General features: G+C 41.5%; 1 protein-coding gene across 5 annotated transcripts in view; it reads left to right on the top strand.

Annotated features, from left to right (window-relative positions):
* Positions 1-23,170, top strand: part of LOC122789926 (cationic amino acid transporter 3-like) — a 184,484-nt gene that overhangs the window by 89,381 nt on the left and 71,933 nt on the right. For all 5 annotated transcript variants that reach the window (XM_044057397.1, XM_044057394.1, XM_044057398.1 and 2 more), the window contains exons 7-9: positions 6,877-7,016; positions 8,427-8,529; positions 17,363-17,565. In XM_044057397.1, the coding sequence (XP_043913332.1) occupies positions 6,877-7,016; positions 8,427-8,529; positions 17,363-17,565 (446 nt within the window). The remainder of the gene's footprint in view (positions 1-6,876; positions 7,017-8,426; positions 8,530-17,362; positions 17,566-23,170) is intronic.

Genomic DNA, 23,170 nt, shown 5'->3' with positions numbered 1-23,170 from the left:
ATTTCTTAGAAGAAGTCTGTGCAGCCCATTTTTTTCCTGCTGTTGAACCAGTCATTAAGGATACTATTAAAATAACCCTAGATGCACCCAAATTATATACCTTCAGCCCCTAAGAAGGTGTATACCCATTATAATCTCCCGCATGAGTGGGTAAAACAATTCATTAAGAATCTTAGTGCTGACTTTGTGTGACAATTCCGATTTAGCAAAGGTCCCACTGACCACAGCATTTTGTCAACTTGATACCTGTCAGTAAGTCTAAGGCTTTAAGCAGTTGTGGAAGAGAATTTACTCTTCTGTCATGTATCCCCGGAGTGTTCGTCTTAGCTGTCCAAGCTCCAATCTCATCTTTATAGGAGGGCACTGAATAATCTTGAGGTCTTTCTGTTATCTAGGATCAAGAAGGGCCTCCCTGAGAATCTGCAGTGGGCTTCCACATTTTGTGTTGTGTGTCTGCACAAAATGGTATGAATGAGAATGTCTTCAGTAAAGGAGGAGCTCAGTATAAAGATCCTGGGTCTCATTTCCTGGAAGACGAGTTATTTGGCTAGGTGTCTCAGGACTTGGTCAGTGACTTCCTGAAGAAAATGCAGACACCCATCTATGTGGCGATTCTTTGTTATCCATCCTTTTACTACTTCTTTTTTGTCTTCTAAACCAGGCCAACTCCAAAGGATAAAGAAGCATCATTTCTGTCCAAGGAAGACTTTAAAGCATAACACAGTCTTGTCATTTAGTGTTGTCCCAAGTCCTCCATAAAGATTCTGTTGAATTTAACTGACTCTGGTGTGGGACTGTGCCTAAAGGACAGCATTTTTCTGTTAACTCTGGCTTGGAGAGAGAACTATCAAAGGCGCAGCAATTTTCAGATGTGATAAATCATGGCCACATTCTAGGTCTTATTAGTCTTTGTATAGAAAAAAACATTTGCTGGTGGACCAGTCCATCTCAATATAAGAGATTACTAGGTTAACGGCCCTAAAGACTTGTTCAGCCTAGTCATTCATGCCCAGATTTCCCAATTATGAGTGCCCACAAGCTAGTACAACCTTGGTATATGCCTGTGACTTAGAGCATCTGTAAATTGACCCTCTCTGTAAATACCAGAAGTGGCAAGCCAGAGGTGAATTTGCAATTTCCTTTCTGTTGGACCAAATTGCATTTTAATAGGGTTAGGGAAGAGCTCTGTTTCACATGAATGGGGAGTCTGTTTCAGAGAAAGGGTAGTCTCTGAGATACAGACCTGTCACTCCCAACATGTTTTGTTTATGTCACAGATGAGGTTTAGATCCCTAGATCTAGTAATTATAGTGCTGTTTGTTTTGTGAATGTTTAGCAGATCCATCAGGGCTGGATCAGAGAATGCCTTGTAGGCTAGTAGTCTGTAGCAGTCCGAGTGCCTGGACAGGGCTTTGAGGCTGTTCGTATAGGATGTATTATTTGCAACCTGTATTCTTTTACTGAGTAACTTCTGTGGCTGCTGTGCTAAACTCTTGCAATATACCAGTCGTCCTGCTTAAATGGGCTATAGAGTTTATTCTTTTGGCAAAGGTATTGGGTTTTTCTGTCAGGTCTTCCTAGTCCCAAAGGGAACGGATGATGATTTCTTTCCCATTCTGGATCTCAGCCACCACATCTTTTAAATCTGGTTTTGTATGGTCACCCTGCAGAAGCTCCTGCCCTTGCTCCTATAAGGCACTTGGATGGTGTTTCTGGTCATGGTGGACACCCTTTTGAATATAAGCCTTTGGAGATCACACATGAGATTCATTCAGATCACTCTGTGTGAGCATCTATCACTTTCAGTACATAGTGCTGCAGTATGGGCTTTCTTCAGTACCCAAAGTTTTTGGCAAAGCATTGGCTGGAGTAGCCAAAGCCTTGCTGAAGAAGGATTTCTACAGATTCCATTATTTAGATAGCTTTCTCTTGTAGTCTTGTCCAGGAAATGATTGGAAACATCCTTTATGGTATACTTCATGGTTGTAATTCTGTGGGTGACCACAAATTGGGGAGCATTGTCTCTGATTCTTGTACAGAAGATCATCTTTATCAGAAAAGAGATGGACACTGACCATATTTGGCCTGTCTGTCTTAGAAAAAGGCTGGAAGATTGTGGTTTTGACTTCCAGTTTGAGGACTCGGAACAAAGTTGAGGATCTGCATCTGCTCGGTCTTCTTGGCTTAACTCATTAACACTTGCTTGCAGTGGGATAATGAGGTGTTACATTCATGACTGCTTGCAGGCTGGACAACAACTGTGCAGAACGCAGAGTCAAAAGAAATTTTAAATGTAAGAAAAATCTTATCATTTGAACACGTAAAACGGCTTTCTGCTTACATGCTCAGTTAAAAAACATTGTATCACATTTTAAACTTGATTGTGGCACTAAATATCATAGATTCAGTACCACAGTTAAGTTACAACAGAAGTGCTTGTTGTGATCTTTCTGTCAAATTCTGTAAGCTTATATGATATCAGGCAGCCCTAACAACTAGTGCTGCAGGAACGAAAGGGTAAACTGTGTGATTGGCGCTGTACTTGTGAATGAGTTAGTGACTGACATATTCTGCATGGTATTACATGCCTGGGATTATAGCAGTTGCAGTGTACTTTGAGTTGTCATTGATCTCAGAACCACAATATTTTCATGGACCACTTGTGGTGTCAGACATTTGTTACTAGGTCTTGTAATTGTGGACAGTCTCCACCATTGTCTGGTGAGTCTTTCCTTTGGTCAACCAAATGTGTTACAAAATCTGATGATGAAGTCAGGAACTCATCTAAACTCCTGCATAGAACAGAGAACAGTGTGTTGCATATGTTATCTACAGCTTTAAATACTAATGCCTATCTACAGAGAATTTGCAGCTTATGTGGTAGACATTCCTTCTAGGTGGTATTTAAAGACCTCATGGAGGCTAGAAGCTCGTTGCCAGTATCCGTGATTTATACAGAGCATTCTGGTAAACATTTAGATGTTACAGAGGGAGTCTACTATCAAACAACTGGAGCTAAGGTCAGTTCTCCTGGCTTTAAAATTATTAGACGTGAATGTGCTTCAAGGACCTGTCCTCTTCAGTTATGTCATTTAACAAGCAAAGGGTCACAAGGTCATACTTTCTGGTGAGGTAATGCAGATTGGGCAGTTAGCCACAGACAAGGGGCATCATGCTGTCATCGTTTCACATTCCTCTTTCGGTCAGTTTGATGGGGAACGTAGTGGTGGATGTGCTGTTTTTCCTGGTAGATTCTTATATGCATTCTTGCCAGCATCCCTGATTTTGCAATTCAAAGAAAGAGCAAACCTCATTCTCTGTACCTTTTCGTAGCTGAGTAGGAAATGATTTCTTGATAGCAAGTCCTTGACAATGTAGAAATTTCTGCCTGTACAAACCAAAGATATCTCAAGATTACATATCAGGACTGCAGTAGTCACATTTCTGAACATGAGCTTTGCTGTATGCACATTGTCAAAATGAGCACCAGTACAGCTCCTCAAAATTGAAAGAAACCTCTGCAAAACCAAGACTTTATTCATCAAAACTGAAAAAAAAATTCTGTAGAGAGCAAATCTTTGTAGCTGCTCTCCCCCCCAAACACAAACACACAGAGGGATATACCAGTCATACCCCAAGACTTACTATAGTCAACTCTGAGGCCATTACATGTCAGGCTAAGGAGATGTATCCTGTGCAACAGCACTAGGTGTATGCGTAACAGTCTGAGTCGTGATTAAACTGTTAATGAGCTGTATTTACTAAACTTCAATGCACTAAGAGTCATGCTACTGATTGTACTGTGAAAGTAAGTCTTAGAAACATACACTTTAACAAAAAGACATGCCTCCCCCAGGTGTCAGCTGTTTGGCATAAAGGGTTGAAGCCCTGTGTATGGCTCAGGTAATGTAGGTTCGGTTAGAAGCATGGGCACTGGAGGAGCTAACAAAGGATGGTGGGAGTGAGTTGGTCATACTTAGCTTACTGATCCTTGGGTGAGGGTAGTCCAGTCTGCTACATTGCTCAGAGATGTACCAAGGGTGTGGCAAAGGGGGTAGCTGCCCTGGGAGCAAGTTGTTAGGTGGCATGAGAAGCAGATGCTAATTAGATGGTAGTACAGTACCAGCATTCAGAAATGAATAACAAAAGTACATTTGTGGTATGGGGGTGAAGCATTTCACTGCTTCGTGTATGGTATTTCACTGTAGCAAGCTGCTTACTACATTTGTATCAAGCTTTGTTACATTTGTGGCAGGCTGTTTGTTACATTTGTAGCAAGCCATTTGTTACATTTGTAGCAAGCCGTTTGTTACATTTGTAGCAAGCCATTTGTTACATTTGTGAGCCGTTTGTTACATTTGTAGCGAGCTGTTTTACATTTGTAGCAAGCTGTTTGTTACATTTGTGGCAGGCTGTTCGCTTCTGTTTTCATAGAAGGGATGCTTTCTTTTTCTTTGGACTTTAATGGACTTTTTTAAACTGCACAGGGCACCAGATAACCTAGCTCTGACTCTGGCATTACTGACTGTAGTATTGAAGCAGGAGTGCAGTATTCAGCATATAGGCCAATACATGGTCTTGGCTGTTCAGGCTGCAATAAACAGTATCCTTATGGGAGTGGTAATGGGACCATGCAGGTGTTCATTGAGGAAAGCATAAAAAGACCCTGCAGAGATGAATGCAAGTCTGCCAGCTGGGGGTGGGAAATTCACCACCACCACCACCACCACCACCACCCTAGAGAAACATGTCTTTGTCTAATGCAACAGTCAGTTCAGCACCCAGGATCTTAGTGTTTCCATCCCGTGGCTGTAGGGTGCCATAACTTGCCTTTTATACATGCAGAGTGCCCCTCAGGATGAATCCACATTTCCTTCCTAATATAATCTCTTCATTGTGAGAGAAGAACCCATAGAAGAGGGGACTGTTTGTATCCAAGATGTGTATTGCTAGCTCAGGTGTTACTTGAAGTGGGTGTAAGTTTTAGGAAGAAAGATGGAGTGTTAGCTTGTATCCTTTGTTCTATGGCAGGAACAACTTACTGTTACGAAGCACCCACTTCCAGATGGATTGCCAACTGCATTTTTTTTTTTGCGTCAAGTAACTAACCAGCCACTGGCAAATGCTGTGGTCAAATCTCATCAACATAAAAATGTTTGCTTCAGATTCTTGCTTCATCAGTGTATACATTGCAAACAGCTGTGCTGTGGCTACTTGGCCTTCAGTGCACACTTTCACTAAGCAATACTGTCTCAGTTTTGACTCTGAGAGTTTGGCTATTCTTAGGAAGTCCATACTTCAGGGTTGAACTATGTTTAGTGCATGTATGACTGTTTGGCTTCTTATATTCTAATTGTTACTGCCTGGGCTTCAGCCCATCCAATGTGTTACCAGAGGAGGCCCCCAATTTTAAAATTAACATACATTCTCATTGTATCAATTGGTGTATAATAGGACCCTCCTTCACTGGTCAGGAATACCTTCTCTCCACTCCTCTATTAATACTCTTGTCTTCTGTGTATCACATCCTCATTGTTATTTCTTGATTGGCAAGAAGGGGCTCAGTACTGGCATGGAGGTTAATTGGTGGGCTTGGGGGATGTACGCACATGTGTAGCCAACATGTTATATAACAGCATGTATCATTGCTGGTACAAAGATGTCCTACTAAAAAAAAAAAGGTGGAATTATGGTTGGTGAAGAATCCAACCAAGGAGCCATCAAGTGGGTTTCTCTTGTAAAACAACTGATGTAGTAAGAATGAATTTATTTCTTTTGGCACATTTTTTCCCGAAGTAATACTCTTATGCCAACATTTGTGGCTTCTGGTTTGGATGGTATATATTTTTGAGTGAGGAGATGAGGGGTAACTAAATACTTATTAATTGTAACATACTGTATTCAGCAGCACAGTTATCAGTTTTTAACCCAAAATATTCCAATTTCAGCTGCCTTTGACCTGTACCGTTTATCTGTTGGAAAGAAAGCTCTCTCCATTGGCCTATATGATGGGAGTATGAGATCAACTTACCTTTCAAAGATAAACTTGACGAAATGACTCATGACACTCGGGTGTATCCTGTAAAGCATGTCAGTGAATATTTATTTTTGCTAGGAGTATGTTCTACATTTTGAAGGTGTGACACATGTTTTGGCTGTTGGCAGTTGTGATGCAAAGCAACAAAAATGCATAATATGCTGTATCTTTTGGAATGCTGCTTCAATTTAAAATTTTATTGCTTTGTATTTCCTTTAGGAAGTGACTTTATGAAAGTCAACAAAAAGAAAAATCATTCAATAAATAGTTTGCTTCTGTTGGTAGTTCTCCGTTTCCCCTTGTTCATTTTTTCGAAATGTGAGGTTGATATTGAAAGTCTCATTCTGTTGTCTGGATGGAATCTTGTGGAGAGGCTCTGTATCAGTGATTGCATTATATTGCATTGAATATCTCATTAGTAGACAGTTGGTGCCTAGATAAAATCTTGTGGGGGGCTGTGTACCAGTGATTGCATGATATTGCTGTTGAATAACTCATTAGCAGACAGTTGGTGCGTAGATAAAATCTTGTGGGGGGCTGTCTACCAGTGATTGCACAATATTACTATTGAATATCTTATTAGTAGACAGTTGGTGCCTAGAGGAAATCTTGTAGGGGGCTGTGTACCAGTGATTGCATGATATTGCTGTTGAATAACTCATTAGCAGACAGTTGGTGTCACAACAAAGTCTTGGAGGGGGGGGGCTGTGTACCAGTGATTGTGGTGCAATTATGTTTTTTATTGAGAGAAACAGGAAGACATAATACATGTATGTCACAATGATATGGATAAGATATCAGATATGATAGTAGTGTTGTTTTGATTTTTCCTCATTCAGCTTGCTAGGGTCAATGTTCCCCATGCCACGTGTGATATATGCCATGGCTGAAGATGGACTTCTTTTCCGGATATTGTCTAACGTTAATAAGAAAACAAAAACTCCACTGATTGCAACTATTGTTTCAGGTGCTGTGGCAGGTAAGACCCAAGCACATATTTCCTAAAATAATAATATTAGTATTGGTGGGTGCAATATTCTTTATAAATTTGTATATGTGTGTGTGTATATATATATATATATATATATATATATATATATATCTAAATATGTGTGTGTATATATATATATATATATATATATATATACATATATGTATATATATATATATATATATATATATATATTTATATATATATATATATTTATACATATATATATATATATATACACACATATTTGTGTCTGTATCTATATATATATATATATATATATATATATATATATAATAAATGTGTGTGTGTATATATATATATATATATATATATATATATATATATACATGTGTGTGTATGTTTATATTTATTTATAGGTAATATTTTGTATGGGTTACAAGCTGGATAGCCAGTAGCCCCTTAGTCACCCAGTTATCATAGATATAAGGTAGACTCTTTCCATCATCCTGGTGAACAGTTTGTTATTGCCCATCAGCCTGACACTTGTTGCCGTCAGCCTAGTCTTTAAGTTTTCTGCTCATCATAAGTAAAACAACCATCCTAGCCTCCCTTCTGTGTGTAAAGATGCACTAAAGGGTTTGTCATAGCCTGGTGGTGACACAAACTCTTCCTGTTACACCATCTAAGGTGGGCTTTAACAGGATGTCTGTCCTGCCTTTTTTCTCTGGTGATGCAGTATGTATTAATATCAACACAGGTACACAGATGCCACGATATACAGTCCTGGATCTATTGTACCACTAACCTGAGTGGCAGAGCTCTTCTTCTCTGGCTTTCATGGGGGGGCTACCTCAAATTAGGGTCCTAAAATTCTCTTTGATAAGGACAGTGATCAGACTAGTGTTATTTGAATCCATCGTGTCATACTCTGGGTGAATCTCCATTGCCTCTGGGTTATTTTCAGACTTGAGTAACTGACAAATCTGCAGTCATATGGGTCATCTCCATGTTGTTCTTTTGGACTGGAATGGTATCTTTTCAGTCCTGAGCTGGGGTTTGTCTGGCAAGCAATGAAGTATCCTAACCGCCACCAGAATAGTGTTGTGCTCTGTTAGCCCAAATGGCAGATTTTAAAACTGTGATAGTATGGGCATTCAGGTAGTCAGGTGTGAACATCAGGTATGGGCATTGAGGTAGTCAGGTGTGAACATCAGGTATGGGCATTCAGGTAGTCAGGTGTGAACATCAGGTATGGGCATTCAGGTAGTCAGGTGTGAACATCAGGGAGCAGATGCTGAAGAGAGTTTTATACCTCTTGATTTTGGATACTTGTTTAGAAATAAGGAATTGATAAACTGGTACAGTAGCAATAACAAGTCAGACATGCCTAGTTTACTTGAGATACCCTGATGCATACTGTGGTTTATTTTACAGGTCTGATGGCTTTCCTGTTTGATCTGCAGGCGCTTGTTGATTTAATGTCAATTGGGACCCTCCTGTCTTATACCTTGGTGGCAGTTTGTGTGCTGATTCTCAGGTATGAGATAGAGACCACTTCAGCAGTGGTGTGAAATTAACTGTGACATAAATTGATCCCCAGTAATAACTGTTGTATTGGGTGCAGTTGTTAAAATTCTTGTAGTATGTCTTAAGAAATGTAAAGCTTGAATGACTACATTTTTCCTTTTGTTTTATATTCTTCTGCTAAAGGCAACACTTATAGTATATGTACACTGAACTGAATGTTCTGAAGTCTGTGAGGGAGAACGACAGTGGGAGGTAGATCGCAGTGAGTGTGATTTGTGAGTTCTGTTGTAAGGAATGATGTAAAATTATACAGTGAGGCCCAAATTCATCTGTGGTGGAGGAGGAAGCAGCTATTTTGTAGTTTGCTGCAGATTTTATGAGGATTTTGCAGCCACTGCTTCTTTGGGTTCCAGAGCTAAGTGTGAGTGATCCAACAGTTACAGAGGTAGGTATGTATTCTGTCTGAGTGGGTTTTGAGCCAGGTTTCAGTTATTGCACAGATGCCTGTATTGTTTTGTGTGAGTCACAGCTGGTGTGGTCTAATTAGTGCTGAGGCTTCCACATCTGAGCAGTGCAGTAGTTAAGTGCTTAGCATGTTCAGGTAATAAAGGTTTAGCTGGGAGACAGCTAATTTTGCTTGGCAGGAATTGTGATCCAGTATTGGACTTAGTCTTTTCACATAGAAGTACCAGGTTGGTGTACGTTTTGTTTACAACCAGAAACGGGGGGGGGGATGCTGTGGGGCTGTACTAATGATGTCCAGTCTGAGCTCCCACATAGTAACTGATCTGATGTTGTCAGTCTTCATTTATCCTTGACTGATGGGACTTGGTTCTGAATCTCGGAACCGGCTCAGCTATTACAATAGCTTGCACAAGCCAAAAATTTCCTGAAGCAAGTTCCTATCCAGAATGCCTCTTTCTAAATTACCTCAAATCTCATTTGCTGCACTTCTCATAAAGACGCATCAGCTGAACTCTCCTTGAGCTAAGTAAAAAAAATTGTTTACTCCAGTTCTGTTTCTGAATTTCTTCTCCTACCCAGTTTACTTGTATACCCTTATAGTACTGTCTCTTTCTTCATTTAATCTTAACTTTTGTTGGAGTGAGTGTTTTTCCCTCGTACCGCTGGGTATCTGTCCTACCATTGCTGGTAGTTCTATTCCTTTCCCCTACCACCTGGTAGTTTTTTTGGCATACCATCGTTGGTACCATTTTTCTTCTTCTTCCTTCTTCCTTGTGTGCGTCTGTGTGTCTGTCTGTGTGTGAGTTCATCTGCCATTGATCCCCGTCTTTCAGTACAACAGAAAAAAGCAAGGGAACTGCTGGTTTCAAATCCTGTTCTGGTTGTGGCAGAAAAATGCCAAGCTCTGAAAGCATTTATCCTGTGTGTATTGCTTGGGCCCGGTGCACTTAGGTCAGCAGTGCAACATTTGTGATGCCTTTAGTAACCGCGCCCTAGGTGAGAGAGAAACAAGTTGTTTTAGAAGGTCTACCTTTGAAGAGGCCTTGTCTACAGGTGCCAAATCCGAGGAGTCTTCTCCTTCATCTTCCTCAAAAAAGAGAAGTCACTTGGTGCTGACGTCTCTTTCAGCTCCGGCTCAAAAAAATCGGAACCATCAGTTCCCACAGCTTCTGAGGACCCAGTGGTAGATATAAGTAAACCTGCAGTACAGTCTTCATCGGTTGCTGTAGTGGTGACTACCTCAGCACCTCCACTTTTGGTGCCAACCCTTGAAAGTGACCCCCATTCTTCTGTGCAGTCTATGATGGTGCCAACAGTGTTTATGGAACCAGTTCCCTCCCTGGCGCCTGTAGCCCAGGGAACCATGGTTCCTTTCGGTTCCCAGAACCAGATACTCCCCTTCAATTGACCCTTTTGTGGGACAACTACAGAGTGGTCTTTCCATGTCTTCCCAAGCTTCACTCCCTACTGGAGATAGGCATCTTTCTCCAAGGACTCTACCAGAAATTCCTCCTCGAACCACTGTGGCTTTAGAGACCTCGGCTCTGACTTCCCCGATTCTGGCTGTCATGGTGCCGACAGCACTCATGTCTTTGGCTCCAGTTTCCGCACTGAGTTCCTTGGTTGCTTTGGAACTGATGGACTCCTGAGTCGTAGCTGCAGGACACCGTCTGAGGGCCTCTTCCTCTGCTCTGACCTTGATGGTGGTCTCCTCAGAGTGGGGTGGGACCACGGTTTTGAGGTTGTTTTTCCCAGTTCTCGTCTCCCATCCCTTTTTGGGTGGATTTGCCTTTGAAGTTAAAGAGAGGGCCTTGGCCTCTGCAGGCTCCCAGCTGGTCTCTTCCCCCATCTGAGCCTTTCCCCACGATCCCCTCTGGTCCAGAGCTTCCACCAACCTCAACGCTCAGACAGCGAGCACTAGCACTGCAGGACACCCCTGTATAGGACCATACCTCCTCAGAGTCCTCCACAGAAGCTCCCACTGAAGATGTGCCTAGGAAAAGGTCATGCAAGAGGAAACTTCTTGATTCCCTGGAGGAAACTCTCTCGGAAGACTTGAATTTCAGTGATAGGGAGGGTTCCCCTAGTCACCCCCAGAAGACATCTCCTTTGGAGACATTCTCAAAATATTAAAGCTGAAGGGTGGCTGGAAACCCCAAGACCCGTCCTCAGAGGAATCTGTGTACCTGCAAGCATTCGGTGCTCACCAGTATACTTCTTAGGTGACCCTGCCAGCTGACAGTCTTATCAAACTGATTGCCCAGTGGGCTTGGAAGACCCCAGATTCCATAAAACAAATCCCCAGGAGACCAGATAAAACACTTTCAGCTCTGGAAGACCCCGGATTCCATAGAACAAATCCCCAAGAGACCAGATAAAACACTTTCAGCTCTGGAAGACTATCAGCATTGGGTCAAAGGTTTAGTACTCAATGGCATGGTGGTTGCAGCAGCCACCAAGAAGGAACTGATAGAAGAAAGGTACACTGTTCATCCCCCTAAGTGAGTCTAGGGTGATAGACAGATTTAGGAAACTGGTCTATTATTTATTTTACATTTGTTAACCGGGGGTGTCTGACTGAGCCGAAAAGCCCCTTTTTCAGCAGAGGCCCGAGGAGAAAAGCTCCACATAGAAAAATTACAGATACATTTAGACATGATCAGTATACACATAAATTACAAAAGACATGTTTTTACAGTGGTATGCAGCACATCAACAGTTACAGTGGAGAGAACAAACAAAAAAATATTTAAAAATAAAGGTACTTAATAGATTTGTGGGGTACAGCTGAAATTTGGAACATAGGTAGAATACATACATAGTACACAGGTACAGTGCATACATTGTAGATTAGCCAGTGTTTGTGAGAATAGTTTTCAATCTTAATCAAGTACTCTAGGTTTAGTATTTGTGCCTTATCCGCTTTCACTAGCCTGGGGAGCAATCATAGCACTGCCAACTTTGCCTGAGATGTTGCCTGATGAGGTCTTTAAAGGCAGCTTTGGAGGATGTGTTTTGAATGCTAGTGGGGACAGAGTTCCATTTTTTAGCCAATGAACTACTATATAGTGCATCTCCAAAGCTATTGTAGCTGTTGGTGACTTCTAGTAGTAACTTGCTTGATGATTTAAGAGGCCTTTTGGCTGAGTGATGTACTAGGTTTTTGAGGCAGGACACTTATTGGGGGAGGTAATAGAATGACAGAGGCAGAGCCGATTGTAGGTTAGGAGGTTGGACAGTATGCTTCTTCAACCTTCACCTTACAGTCATTGAACTTTTTGGCACACTTCACTAGACTTCAGAGGGATCTGATCAAGGAGCTCTCAGGTACCCTCACAGGAGCTGTGCCTGATGTGATTCACAGTAAAGTAGCCTCCCAGGACTCTTATCTCTAACTCGTCCATGAGGCTTATTGCACTTGCAGCTGAAGGGACGACGAGGTCAGCAGGTTCAGGTGTTGCCATAAGGAGGCATTCCTGGATGTGCCTGTGGGAGTCTGCAGAGCCATTCAAGTCTTCATTCGTCAACACTCTGTTTGTTTGATGGATCTTCCCTTTTTGGCCCTAACGTTAATGATACCTTAGCCAGGTATGAAAAAGATGAAAAAAAAACTTTCTGCCATGGGCGTACATTTTTCCGGACCCCAGCGCTCCTATTCCAGGAACCAGAGAAGTGGGAAAATGTGGTTCAAGAAAACTCAAGGGCCTTTCCAGGACATGCTTGGTAATGACTCCCCTCGGGGCAGAGGTGGGAGCTATAATGGAACACGCCATCCACGTGGTAGAGGTGGCCCACAAAGTCTGGGTTCCAGCTAATCCTTCTCAGGGAAACCCTACCAGCACTCCTGAAGGGAAGCCAATTGCTTGCCTCTGGAGGCAGTCTGGGGAAGGCTATCCTTGCACCCACTGGCCTGACAAAAGATAACCACAGATGCGTGGGTGCTAAAGATCACCATATTCCTTTCGAACTGACACCAAAACCAGGAAGAAGGGATTCCCATTGTTCCACCCAATCAGTGGGATCAGGCAGCTCTGGAAGTTCAAAAGCTGCTAGAAAAAAGTCATCCAAGAAGTCCAGCCAGACCAGATAGGATCCAGATTCTACTCAAGGTTCTTTTTGGTGCCAAAAAAGACAGGGGACTGGAGACCAGTTTTGGATCTCAGCGCTCTAAACAAGTTTGCTCAACAGACAAAATTCCATTTGGTTACGGTTCAGCCTATTCTTCCCTTCTTAGTGAAAGATGACTGGATGTGCTCCGTAGACCTCCGGGATGTGTATTACCACATAAAAATGGACGAGCGCTCCAGGAGGTTCCTTCGCTTCTGGCTGGGGGCCACTCATCAGTTCCGAGCCCTGCCCTTCGTTCCCACCACAGCCCTCCTGGTGTTCACCAAATGTATGGCAGTGGTAGCAGCTTACGTGAGACTGCACGGATTCGGGTGTTTCCATATCTGGACGGCTGGCTCCTTACTGCCCCCACCAGGCATTTACGCAAACAGAGAAGGGATTTCACCCTACACACTTGCTGATGCCTAGGGAAAACGGTGAATCTCATCAAATCTTAACTAATTCCCACACAACAAATGGAATTCATTGGAGCCAACCTGAATACAACCTCTTGCATAGCCACCCTTCCTATTCACAGACTGCAGAAAATAAGATCATAAGTAGACATGATTCATTCCAATGACAATGTTTTCTGCATTACTAGTTCTATAGGCACTGAGATCGATGGTGGCTTCCATCACATTAGTACCTCTAGCAAGATTCCACATGAGAGTCCTACAGTAGCTTCTATCCTCCCAATGGTCCATCCTCACTCATCCTCTGTCTCATTGCATCCGAATCACCAATTGTTGCAAGAAGGATTTATCTTGGTGAATGGAATACAAGGAAATTCTTTTGGGCCGACTGTTTCTCCTCTTCTCCAGGCCATAGTGACCACGGATGCCTCTTAGATCGGGTGGAGGGGGGCATTTTCAGGGAAGGACTGTCCAAGGCACTTGGTCCCCTATAGAGGCCAGTTTGCATATCAATGTTCTGGAACTGAGGGCAGTGTTCTTAGCATTGCAGGCCTTTCAAACTGTCCTCCCTCATGGAACGATAACAATTCAGTCAGACAACATGTCAGTAGTCGGGTATATCAACAAGCAAGATGGAGCCAAGTCTTACCCCCTCTGTCGAAAAGCTCTGAGAGTGGCGATGGGAAATATCTTCAAACTGCTTTCTGGTAGCAATGCACATCCTGGGGAGCTTGAATGTGATAGTGTACAAACTGAGCAGATTTATCCTGCCTCACAAGTGGTCTCTCAATCCCAGAGTAGCAAAGGAGATTTTCCATCACTGAGGCCAGCCTTGCTGCAACCTGTTTGCATCCCCCCAGAACAACAAGTGCATTAGCTACTTCGCCCTAATCCCTCCTCAGGGAGGAGTCCCCAAGAGATGCTCTCCTTCACAGTTGACCGTCAGGACTCTTCTATGCCTTTCCCCCCATTCCTCTGATACCCTTTTTCATAAAGAAGGCCATAGAGTTGAAGAGTAAAGTGAATCTCATTGCCTCATTGGCCTTGACAAGTTTGGTTCCCCTTTCTTTGGCCTTGCATACTTCAACGCCCATGCAATCTGGATCCAGATCTCCTGTCCCGTCCTCGTAGACTAGTTCACCCCAACCTGAAAAACCTCAAGCTGACAGCTTGGTTGCTCCAGTTCCATTGATTGCCAGGCAAAATAACTTATCTTCCCCTGTTTGAAACATTTTGCTGGCTTCTCGTAAACTTTCCACAAGGATACTCTATCTCAGCAAATGGAAAAGATTTTCTTTATGCACATGCAATAACAAATTTGATCCTATCTCAACTTTGTTGGAGATTTTGAATTTTTTGTCTATGCTTTTCGAACAAGGAGCTTTCTTCTTTTACTATCAGGTTTCAGCTTGATGCCATTTCTAATTTCCATAATGGCTTTAAAGGACAATCTTTAATTTCACATAGGTTGTGCAAGGCCTTTCTAAAGGGAACTTTAAGGTTAAAGCCACCTTATAGGGAGCCTCTCGTTCCCTGGGATCTTACTATGGTTTTACAGTCCTTGATCCAATTCCCCTTTCAGCCGGCTGCTCCCTGTGATTTGAAGTTTCTTTCATGGAAGACGATTTTCGTAATAGCTATTACATCCACTGGGAGAATTTCAGAGATTCATACGTTATCTTCAAAACATTCATTCTTGATTTTTCATAAGGGCAGGGTATCACTGAGAACCAATCCATCCTTTCTTCCAAAGGTTGTTTCTGAAATTAACATTAATCAATCCATTGAGTTGCCAGTGTTCTTTCGTAATTTTTCTAACAAAGGAGAATACTGCTTACATTTATTGGATGTCCACAGACAATTGCATTTTTACCTTAACAAAACTAAAGATTTCAGGAAGTTAGTTACTTGTTTCCTTTTCCAGTCCTTCCATGGGTAAACCAGTTTCTAAGATTTTGTTATATAAATGGCTCAGAGATTGCATTATCTTTGTCTACAACAGGAAAAAATCTCAAATTGGCAGCTCCAGTTAGAGCACACTCCACATAAGCTGTGGCCACATCCGCTGTTTTTCACTCCAAAGCTTCCATGGGCGACATTTGTGCAGCAGAGACATGGGCTTCTCCTCATACCTTTATTACTCATTACAAAGTGGATCTGGTCTCCAGGGGAAGCGCGTCATTTGGTTCTATGGTGCTCAGGAATATTCTTCCGTAAGGCCTCCCAAGATTTAAGGTAGATGGGGACTCTGCCCCATCAGTCAAGGATAAATGAAATTTGACAACATCAGCTAAAGAAGTTATGTACTCACCATAACATTCCATCTGTGTTGTCAGTCTTCATTTATCCATGACACCCCACCCTCCTTCAAACTCCTTCGGGATCTGTCCATAGTCATAGCTTTTTTGCTTCCTCATGTATGACCTTGGACAAATCCTCTTCAGTGGTTATACTGTTACCTTTATCTAATTTATTATAGCTGCAAACTCTATCTGAGGTAATTAATAGAGAGGCATTCTGGGTAGGAACTTGGCTCAGGAGATATTTGGCTCGCGTGAGCTATTGTAACAGCCAAGCCAGTTCCAAGAAGGATAAATGAAGATCCACAACACAGATGGAATGTTATGGTGACTACATAACTTCTTTTTTTGAATCATCCATTTTAACAGACGGGACAGCTTGTGCAAAACAATTACTGCACTTGTGTCTGACATTCAGCCACCCCAACAGCTGGTTTTAGACTTTTGTACAGCTTCACCTGTGTGCCGATACTGAGATTGCAGACTATAGACCTTTCTACCATGTTACTGAATAGAGTGCCAACACCAGCATACTGTCTGTAAGGTCCTTTCATCTAAGTGGTCCATGTTGTTGTTTAGATATTCTGCACTGGTATTTAATGCCAATGTAGATTTATTACATTAACTCCTGTGGCATTACAAGCCTGATTGATGTTATTGAACCTGGCATTGGGCTCTGCAATTTCTCATTAGCCTTTATAGCTTTAGGAATTACAAAGCTCTTGTCTTGGAACTGGGAATAGTATTACTCACTAGCATAACTTGCTTTGGAATACAACATATATGTTGTTGCTCAGTTGAGAATGAACAGTTAAACTACTAGAAATGCTATTCAAAGGGTTTAGAGATACTTTCCAGAAGCACTTGACTCCAAAATCTTTGGTGACTACAGAACATTGTAGTTTCTACAAGGTTGGCAGGTATGCTAAGAGATAAATTTACATGCCAGGCGTGTGTTGCAAAAACATACAGAATTAGCTGCTAAGGCAGATTCCGCACTTGATTAAGCATTATGGAAGCAGTAACCAAATGCCTACTACACAAGGGTGTAACTGTGTGTGCTGCAAGCAGAATATCTGAGGATGCCTCTAAAATGTACGCATATGTTTTGTGTGGCAGAATGTCACCTAAAGCTCCTGTGTGTTCGTTTAAACAAAAAAGGACTGTAAAAAGCATCCCATCTGTTATGCACAAGTGCTTTTAAGCTCTTATTGTATCAAGCATTCAGCAGTTTGCCATTTCAGTCAGATAGATGTGGACAGCTCTTTTCTTTTTTTATTCTCTTCTTGCTAACTGTGCTGCATTTTTCCTCAGAGGTGATCCCCACACATGTATGCAGTCTATACTACCAATTTGTTAAGTGTTTACCTAATGTATAAGTGATAATTGTACATAACAGGTACATAGAGCCGGAACTGCTGGTCCTTTACTTTCAGATTGAGCACTACACTGGCACTTGCAGCAAGCACACAAGTGCATTCAAATGCACACATGCATGTGTTTGTGACATACACATATTACATGAATAATCATATTTACTGTATCTTTACTACAGATTTCAGCCTGACCAAACAGCTTCAGAAAATATCAGACCAGAACTAGAAGATGCTGACAGAGTTCCTTTGAGAGGCACTGGGGATGCTAGTAAGAATAAGAAGGACGTTATTCAGTTCACTGTAAGATCTGCACTTTTTCCACCCAGTGACACACCAACTGCAGCTTCAGGACAGTTAGTCTACTTCTGTGTGGCTGTCATCTGTAAGTACTGAAAAAGTACTCTTTATATAACACATTATTCAGCATGTTCTAAGATGCATATAGGCTAATTTGATGTGTGCAGTTCAGAAAATATGACTGCTAGTTGTCTATGTTTCCCTTAACTGGTTAGTTGGTGTTCAGTGTTCATCTCTTGTGCCCTCACAGTAACTTCTATACTGTTTTCTTAAAGTAACCATTCAGTAATCCAATAATAATACAGTCCCTTTAACTGTGTGCTATGCTTTTTTAAACAGTGACTTCATGATGCACCCTTACTTATATAATGGATCTATATAAATTAATTGATGGACATTATATTGAGAAGTGATATAGAGAAATACAAAATCTCGAAAGCAAAGGTTGCATTGACGCCATCACAGCCCTTACCACAAAGTAAAAATACGCCAAAAGAATAATTTTGTGGGGAGGGACTTCCCCTTGCCCTTTGCATCCCCACACCCCCTGCTACTTGTATATACCAACTCTGAGATTACATAAAATTTGGGGAAAAGTAGAAATTCCTCACTAAAAGAATACAGGACATAAGTAACATGTCCTATGCAGACCACCTCAAAGCCCTATCCCTGTATTCTGTCTTCCACAGGCTACTAACCAGAGATTTATGGTTAGCGTGCAATGCATTGCCAGACCCAACCCTGACAGACTTCCTGCATATCTGCAAAACAAGCAGCACCAGAATTACCCTTTCTGAAGACTTGAACCTTACCTGTGGTATGGAAGGGACCTGCTAGAGAAACAGTTATGCATCAGAGACTATCCCTTCTCTGGAACAGTCTCTCAATCCATGTGAAACGGAGTTCCTCTCTCACCCAGTTGAAGTGTTACTTGGACAGTTGGATGGAGAACAAAAATTTCATCCCTGGTTTGGCACCTATGTCCCCAATAGACACAGGCAGCCTGTAAATAGTTCGTCTCCCAAGCCCCTGCTTGTAAACGTTTCCTCTCCCAAGCCCCTGCTTACTCTTGTTAAGGGTACCAAAACTTGCCACAGATTTAGGATGCATGGCTAGGCTTAAAAAGACCCAAGTAGTCATTAGCCTAGTAAACTGCTATGAACCTATAACAGATGCCATCATATAGCTGATCTTTTTATTGCAGATCAACCATTTATTCCAATCCTGCTGATCTAATAGCAGGCATTAATCTGCTCACTCTGCACAGAAGGCACCCCAGCTAAGAACCAGGCAGCATGAGGTAGCAACACCAACCTGTGCTTACCCCTAAGAGCATGTAAACAGTGTATATGTAAATGTGTAACACTTTGTGGAGTTGTTTCATTATCAAGGCATATTAAAAAGTGGTAGACATACCCTTAAGTACCTTAACAATCAAAATTCAAATTACAGTGAAGCAAACAACTCGCATAAAACAAAACAGATATTTTTACTTAATGTAAACATTTGGCTGATTGAAACATGTAATTCAGTCCTGTAGCAGTAATCCTGAAAGACTTGTTCTAAATAACAATAATTTACTCTGCACAAAACATTTTTTACTAGATTTGTTGTACTGCGCTGTTTTTCTCCCATACACATAAAAGTTATGCAGGGAGTATTGTGTAATGAGTTCAGATGGTGCACTGCTCGATTTTAAATCATTAATTCACCTTACATTTTCACAATTTTTAAAAATATTTTGCTCTGTGGTGTTTATAACATAATGTGCAGTTACATAACTGCTTGCTGTTAACTATATGTAGTTATTTTGCTGCCATGATTCATTTTCAAGGATCTTGGTAATGAATAGTGCACATAGAAGGCTGTCATCTTCTGTGCACAGAGTGCAGGTGCGCACAGTTCACAGCAGTGTAGTATGTATACTGGTGGAAGCACTGTGTACTCTGGCAGTACTGCAGCATGCAGCAGGGAAATGGTGTATAATGAGAAGCTACCTAGTAAGGTGTATTATCCCATACACAGTAGCAGTTTGCCATGGTGTGTACCACCATCCGATCTGAATGTGATTCTTAACCATTTTTAGTCATTAGGAGTGACAGCAGAGTTAGTGATGTTAACATATTGTGGTAATGAGAGATCTGATGCCGAAGGAGCTGCCATTGGCAGGAGCTTGGCAGGATTAGTGTGGAGATGGGAAAATGTGTGATTGTAGTGCTTTCATCAATGCAGACTCCATCATGCAAAGTATTTTTTGCATTCAAGGCTGATGTGCTGCTGAGCTTCTGTAGCTGAGCAACACTCAGGGAAGGGAGACTGGTCCACTCACCAGCTCTACACCATTTGTAGGTATATATGGTTCAAGTCCAATAAGTTATTGCATTGGGACCAGCATATATGGATTTGGTATAGCGTTTCTGCATCACATGCAATCCTGGGTGGTGGGATATCATTTGTATGTGTACTCCATGCATGACTACTATGGCTACACAGTGGGGTATGACTGCATACGAGCACCAGGCCCTCCTGTGTACCAATGTCTAAGAATCACTTAGGATTCTAGTACAGATTTATTGTTCACCAGTCCTATGTAGTGCACAGTGTATATTAATAGCCCTTCATATACACAAGTTGACCAAATACAACACTTTTGGGTATCACAAGTCTTCAGCCCTTTGCATAGCCTATGAAAATTAGTTCTGGACAACGTTCCTATTTAGTCACCGCTCTCATCCCCACCCAGTTAGAATTTGAGACAGAAAAGTAAAAAAAGTAGTTATTTCAGAACAAATGAAATGTGGGTTAAAAAAAAATAAGGTCTTCAACCTAAACAAAGGGCTGCTTTAATTTACATAATTAATTTTTTCTGTATGTAACACCTTAATACCTTCAGCAATCTCTAGCAAAGACTTCTCAAAGAGGTGTTGCTACAGTTCACTTAAAAACTGTCTTCAAGTTAATAATCAGAGAGGTGATTTGGTGCCCAGTGCTACCCCCAGTCATAGCACTCATCAGCACTAGGCTGAGGAGCAAAAAAATCTGGTAGTCCTCCTATCCAAAGGGGAAGCACCGGGTCCTAATGCCCTACTGTCTCACACACAATGTGTGTGCACAAAAAAGGGTTCCTTCTCCAATCTCACACTCCTGCTAGGCCAATGAGAAGCACCAGGCCTAACGCACACAAAAAAAGTCCTTCTCCAATCTACTATCCTTCTCACCGAAGAAGTGCCAGTCCTAACACCCATCTGCACTATGTGAGAATAGAGCAAAAAAAAAAGTTGCTGTTCCAATAGGTGTATGTCCTAACACCTTGTGCCCTCATGCTGTATGCTTTATATGAGATCAGAAAAAAAATTCACTTCAGTGATCTGGTGTACCTTATTTCTAGGAAAAGCACCAGGTCCCAATGCCCTAACAGTTTACTGTCCTCCACATTTATGTGCAGAGAAAAAAAAAAATTGATCAGCCCTCCCAACACATTGTGCCTGGGGTGGCTGTCCCCTTCTCTTCACCCTTGCTATGCTTCTGTGTAGCAAAGAACTGTTCTAGCTGTGTGCTGCAGTTGTAACAGAAAAATACTGACTGAATGTCACTTAAGCAGATGCAGTTGCAGTCATGGTCGCACTTACGCTGACACAGTTACAGTCATGGTCCCACTTATGCAGACACAATTACAGCCACGGTCGCTTAAATGATTATCAGTACTGCTTGGTGGGGCTGATTAGCACAGTGCTGATTGTGCACTTTTCTCCACTGTTGTGTGATTATGGAGTTGGTGTGATTATGGAGTTGGTGTATGTAAGTTAGGGGGTGTGGAGGTCTTCCCGCACATGGGGGTACAGGGAGGCTTGGTTTCCGGATAGGAAAAAAAAAGGCTTGTTTTATTTTTTTGCTGAAAGTGGCTTTTGCCAATATTTTCTCAAGGTATTCTCAATCAGACAAATTTCCTTTGACAATATCATCATTAATCCATGTTTGACACTGGCATAATAAATTTCTTCACAACAGTTACACAGTTAATGACATTTGGATGCTTTTTTTGGCTCTAGCAGAGCACTTCCAGGATTTTGAAGATATCACATTTGTTTTGCCTAGTTCTAATTTCCATATTAATATTATGGCAGTATCTGTGAATGTTATGCCCCTCAATCTGTTACATCAGTATTAGAATATTTATTTAAAATAATTTGCAATCTGTTGAATAAACTGTTAACCTACTGCATAGAGTTGATAAAGTGTCAGTTCATACTTACCTGGGTCTACTTCATATCTTCGAAGTTGCAGAACATCTTGCCTAACAGTGGACCAGATCATCGTAGTTCTGCAGCACTGAAAATCAAATAAAAAAAAATATTTAACTAGCAAATAAGTCTTTTATGTTTTTGCAGGAGGCTAAGCCCCCCCCTGCACCCCCACACCCCCTGCTTCTTAAATATACCAACGCTGAGATCGCACTACAGCGAGGAAAACAGTAAATTTCCCATTCCATGCTGTACGGTGATCTCCATTCAGATCGCTCGATGTTGCAGAACTTCGATGGTCTGGTCTTCGATCATGTTAGGTCCGATGTTCTGCAACTTCAACAATTTGAAGTAGACCCACTTACTTGCATAGGCCTCGGGAAGAAATTTAATTTTTGCAAAAACATCCACACTTAATGTAAACTCAGTCCAAAAGAAACCCTTAAAAGACATATTAATTGTTTTACAGTGCAGGCTTCTTAAGACTTTTACTTTCATATTATGACAGAGATGGGTGTTTAGCCATGCAGGAACAGCTTCATGCTTGTATAATATGCTTTACTGTATAACATAACAATAAACATGAGATGTGGATAATTACTCATGTCCAGAAACTGAGTCGGAAGATGTGGATCCTAGTGAGTCTGTAATAATCTCCACATGTAACTGTTTTTGCCTGGTCTGACAAACTTAACATACATGACCTATACTAACTGTACCATAGCAAAGTGCTACTACTACAATTATACCCACCCACAGCAGATATATAATATCTCAAATAAGCACAGGAGGCATTTGACAAACACACAAGGTTGTTAATAAAATTAGAAAAGCACAACTTAAGTGCAAATTTGCAGGTACTCTGCAAATACTGTTTGCAATCCCTGATTCTGCTATATGCAATCCAAATGGTAAAAAGGTCACACAGACGAACCATTTAATAAAAACCGCAAGAAAGACCCAGACAAGCTAGATTCTTCACTGTGTAATCTCTTAAACCTCGTGTAGTGGAGGCCCGTGATATATACTCAGATTACCCCTAAGGACATAACAGTGCTTTAGCCAATTGACTTCTCAATGTCCATAACTTATTTGCTTTTTTAAGTATTTTGAGGTGCATTTACACCAGTAAAGTCAAGCACCACTAGTAGCTGTACTTGTGTATGCTTTGGCCTTATTATTTTTGTTATTACTTCATTAGCACAGCATAAATGGATTATGTGGCAATATGTTAGAAACAGAGCTTAAAATCAAGACCAATGTTCATAAACATTAGGGTGCCTACATAACATCCCTAATAACATCAAAACCAAAGGGTAAAAATGTCACAAAGACCAACCATTTAGCAAAAACTGCAAGAAAGGTGCATCCAAGCTAGAGTCTGCACTGTGTAATACCTTAAATCTGTAATAGTGGAGGCCTGTGGAATATATGCAAATGACCCCGTAA

Source organism: Protopterus annectens, chromosome 15.part0 (genome assembly GCF_019279795.1).
Source record: "Protopterus annectens isolate FY-2018-M chromosome 15.part0, PAN1.0, whole genome shotgun sequence".
NCBI classification, from domain to species: Eukaryota; Metazoa; Chordata; order Ceratodontiformes; family Protopteridae; genus Protopterus; species Protopterus annectens.
The sequence above is the reverse complement of the archived record's forward strand: the minus strand, read 5'-3'. Positions and strand labels throughout refer to the sequence as shown.